The sequence below is a fragment of the Zea mays genome, chromosome 6, assembly GCF_902167145.1.
Source record: "Zea mays cultivar B73 chromosome 6, Zm-B73-REFERENCE-NAM-5.0, whole genome shotgun sequence".
NCBI lineage: Eukaryota > Viridiplantae > Streptophyta > Magnoliopsida > Poales > Poaceae > Zea > Zea mays.
The window spans coordinates 92875351-92878658 of NC_050101.1; the positions used below are offsets into that span (position 1 = coordinate 92875351).

General features: G+C 57.0%; 1 protein-coding gene across 2 annotated transcripts; it reads right to left on the reverse strand.

The window, feature by feature from the left end:
- Positions 1-386: 386 nt before the first annotated feature.
- Positions 387-2402, reverse strand: LOC100276548 (uncharacterized). 2 transcript variants are annotated; one of them, XM_020538876.3, is made up of 4 exons: positions 1661-2402; positions 1305-1475; positions 1030-1206; positions 387-882 (listed from the first exon to the last, which is right to left on the reverse strand). In XM_020538876.3, exons 1-4 carry the CDS (start codon positions 2333-2335, stop codon positions 871-873), a joined length of 1035 nt encoding a protein of 344 aa, XP_020394465.1. In that variant the 5' UTR covers positions 2336-2402; the 3' UTR covers positions 387-870. The 2 variants fall into 2 exon arrangements, with proteins under 2 accessions (XP_020394465.1, NP_001360991.1); NM_001374062.1 differs by having other exon boundaries at positions 391-862; positions 1661-2227.
- Between the last annotated feature and the right edge of the window lie 906 nt (positions 2403-3308).

A 3308-nucleotide genomic window follows, 5' to 3' on the forward strand; every position in this document is an offset into this window, starting at 1 on the left:
TGCAACGACGAATTGGCAAATGCATACACGTACAGACCATAGGCTGGACCGAACATTTCAGCATCAGACATGCTCTCCCTTCCTTTCCTCGACGGGACCGTATCTTGTGCGCAAGGAGCGCTGGTGCTCCCATGAGCAAAATCAATCCAGACCACATCCTCCACATCCAACGGTGCTGTGTCAGGGGGTTTTATAAAATGTTCTTTGCAACTCTGTACATTTTACAAAAACCCCCATGACGCAGCACCGTTGGATGTGGAGGATGTGGTCTGGATTGATTTTGCTCATGGGAGCAGCAGGGCTCCTTGCTCATAAGATACGCTTCCTTCCTCGACACCCTCCGCAATTCAATTCAACCATGAACGAACGAACAGAACAGAACAGAGGAGCTGAATGAAGAACGTTATTATATATAGATGTCCAGAAAGACAAGGGGTCGCCAAAGGCACTTCTGATCAATCATTAGAAAGGCAGTGAGAGCTTTGCTCTTGCTAATTAAATACAGCAGTATATAGGAGAAAGATTCAGGCGGAGTGGCGGACACACACTGCTAACTCGAAGTGGGTTCTGATGGGGAGAATGGATTGCAAAAAGGTCCCCCATGCCATATCTTCACTGGCCTCATGCCCTGCCTGCCTTTTCAGCTACTGGACCTGAAGTCTGAACCGATACTGCTGCTGCTCCTTGCTACTAGCGCTGTTTAATAGAGCTTAATTTATTGCCGCCTCCTCCTGCTCCGGCTCCTCCTCTTCTTCTCCTTCCTACAGCCGCGCCATGCCCTCTACATGCAGCCTCCGCCATATCCAGCGGTCTTCAACAGCTCCTGCTTTATCGCGTCGGCGCTGATCATGTCCCTCTGCATCTGCGATGTCATTGTCCCCCCTGTCAGTCAGTCAGGCAACCACATTCAAGGAGCAAAACTTGTTTGCACTGCATCGCGTCCAATTAATTTGAGGACGAAGGGAGTCTGGCAGATCTAGAACCAATGTATTGTGTGTGTGGGCAGGCAGCGGTCACGGTGGTGACTACCTCGGAGCAGGAGGCGTGCATGCCGAAGTCGTTGAAGCAGCTGACGACGCACTGCTGGATGTCCAGCCCTAGCGCGTCCAGCGTGCTCACCGTGGACAGCAGCAGCCCCGGCCTGGCGCTGGCGCCGCAGTAGATCTCCACCCGGGTGTCGGCGCCCTCCTTCCGCTCCACGTCCAACTGCACGAGGACGCAGCATCAGCATCAGCATCAGCGTCTCAGCCGCGCCTCGCATTCCCCTTCCCCCAATCGCGGCCAGCCACAAGATAGAATCGTACCTTGGGGGTGTTCCTGGCCACCATCTCGTTGGGGTTGAGCTCCCGGAAGACGCTGAGCATGCCCGCCGGCGCCTCCCCCTGCTGCTCGATCTCCTCCTGCAGCAGCTTGATCCTCTCCAGCAGCTCCTTCATGTAGTCGATCGTGTCGCCCAGGATCGACGTCCGGTCCATCTGTGCACCCACCACGCGCATTTCGTATCTCATCAGTCATCAGCCCAGCCGCCGACGCCGTAGATAGACATACTGATTGCGTGTTTGCTGTTTTCTTGTCCGACGAGGTGGACAAAGAACCAAGAAAAAAGGAGAGATCCCCCCCCCCCCCCCCCCCCCCCCCCCCCCCTCTTTGTCCTTCTCACCTTGCTGATCTTGGGCACGACGGAGCGCAGCATGGAGAGGCGGTCGTTGAGGCGCTTGCGGCGGCGGCGCTCGGCCATGAGGTTCTTGGACGGCATCCCCTCGACCCTCTTCTTCTTGGACGCCGCAGGGGCGGGCGTCGGCGCGGCGGCGCCGCCGCCGTCGCTCTCCACCAGGCCGGGCTCCACCTTGCACACCCCGAGGCCGGCGTTGTTGTCCAGCTGCAGCGCCTCCTTGGGCTCCGCGACGTGGAGGAACGCCATCTCGTCGCCGGCATTGGGCCCGCCGAACGCGGCGGCGGCGCCGTAGACCTCGCTGAGGCAGTCGAAGGCCGGCGGCTCGGCGCAGGAGGCGGTGAAGGTGGGGAGGACGCTGACGGTGGGCGCCTGCTGGTTGTGGAAGGAGCAGTCAATGGCGGCGGCCGCCGCCGGGGCGAAGAGGTCCCCCATGGACACATTGCAGTCCCAGGCGTCCCTGCGCAGGGAGAGGATCTCCTCCAGGAAGGCCTGCTCGTCGAGCTCCATGGCCGCATCCGCCGCCTTCTCCTCGAACTCGAATGAAAAAGGGAGGTGTGTGTGCCTGCGGTGGAGGGAGGAGACGGACAACGGGGGATTAAGATACGGGGAATGAAAGGGGGGGACAATTATTCCCTTTGATAAATGGTAAACAGTTGCCATTAAGGTAGTAGGCTGCTAGTAACAAATACGTAGTAGTACTACATTAATCCATGGAACTTGCTGCTGATTTATCTGTGGTGTGTACCGTACTAGTCGCAGCAGTAGAATGCAGTGAGGCCCCCAATCTGGTTTTTTGTTGTATTGCGACCTGTGAACCCTAGGCCTGGCCTAGCTAGGGCATAATGACAGTGCTAGGCTCCAGGAGGATTCGTCCTGGGCGTCGGGTAAAGCTCTCTGCCCTGTGATAGTGTGTGATGATGCCCTTTAATCTACTGACTGAGTAATTAGCGGGCACAGGCAGGCTTTGAAAGCTCCAACGCTCATGACTGACTGAGACTGAACTCTTGATGGCATATATTCAGAGATGACAGAAACTCTTGGCCACGCCCACGCCCACGCCCACACTGATGAAAGCCAAGCCATGGAGTTCCTCCCCTTCATCCTCGCTGTCATGCCATGCCACGGCAGCTGAATCGAATGGATTGATTTCTGTGGCAAACATTTCTTAATACTCAATCAATCTCGGGAAAACGAAGACGGCCAAGCTGGGAGAATGATATGATGACGAGGCCCCGGCCTCAGAACAGAAGATCCCGTGTGCGGGGCCCGCAGGTTTGACCCCACAAATGCGTCGAAAACGGCTTCTGGGGCGGCAGCGGCTCGCCCGTATCAGTTTCCCTGCGCATCCCTGGCTCCTGCATTGGCAATTGGCATGCAGGCGGGTGGGTGGGCTCACCCGTTGGAGGCCCACGTACACGTACGTGTCCTCTGCCTCTCTCTCTCGCCTCGTGGGCCTTTCTGAGCCCCAACTTGTGTCGAGCAGTTAGACAGCATTTCCTCGGTGTTTGTTAGCGCGGAGTATATATACCCATGTATATACCCATGGCCTGCTGCTGCTGTTCGAATGGTCCATACCATGCATCGTTCCGAATGGTCCATGCATGCATCGATCCCGTCCGTAGCTCTTCTGTTC

Excerpts from the sequence above, each read along its gene's own strand:
- LOC100276548 (XM_020538876.3), bottom strand. The coding sequence starts at position 2,335 with ATGGCAACTGTTTACCATTTATCAAAGGGAATAATTGTCCCCCCCTTT. Across the intron at positions 1,476-1,660 it reads TCGTGCCCAAGATCAGCAAG|ATGGACCGGACGTCGATCCT; the intron begins GTGAGAAGGACA and ends GTGGGTGCACAG. Across the intron at positions 1,207-1,304 it reads TGGCCAGGAACACCCCCAAG|TTGGACGTGGAGCGGAAGGA; the intron begins GTACGATTCTAT and ends GTCCTCGTGCAG.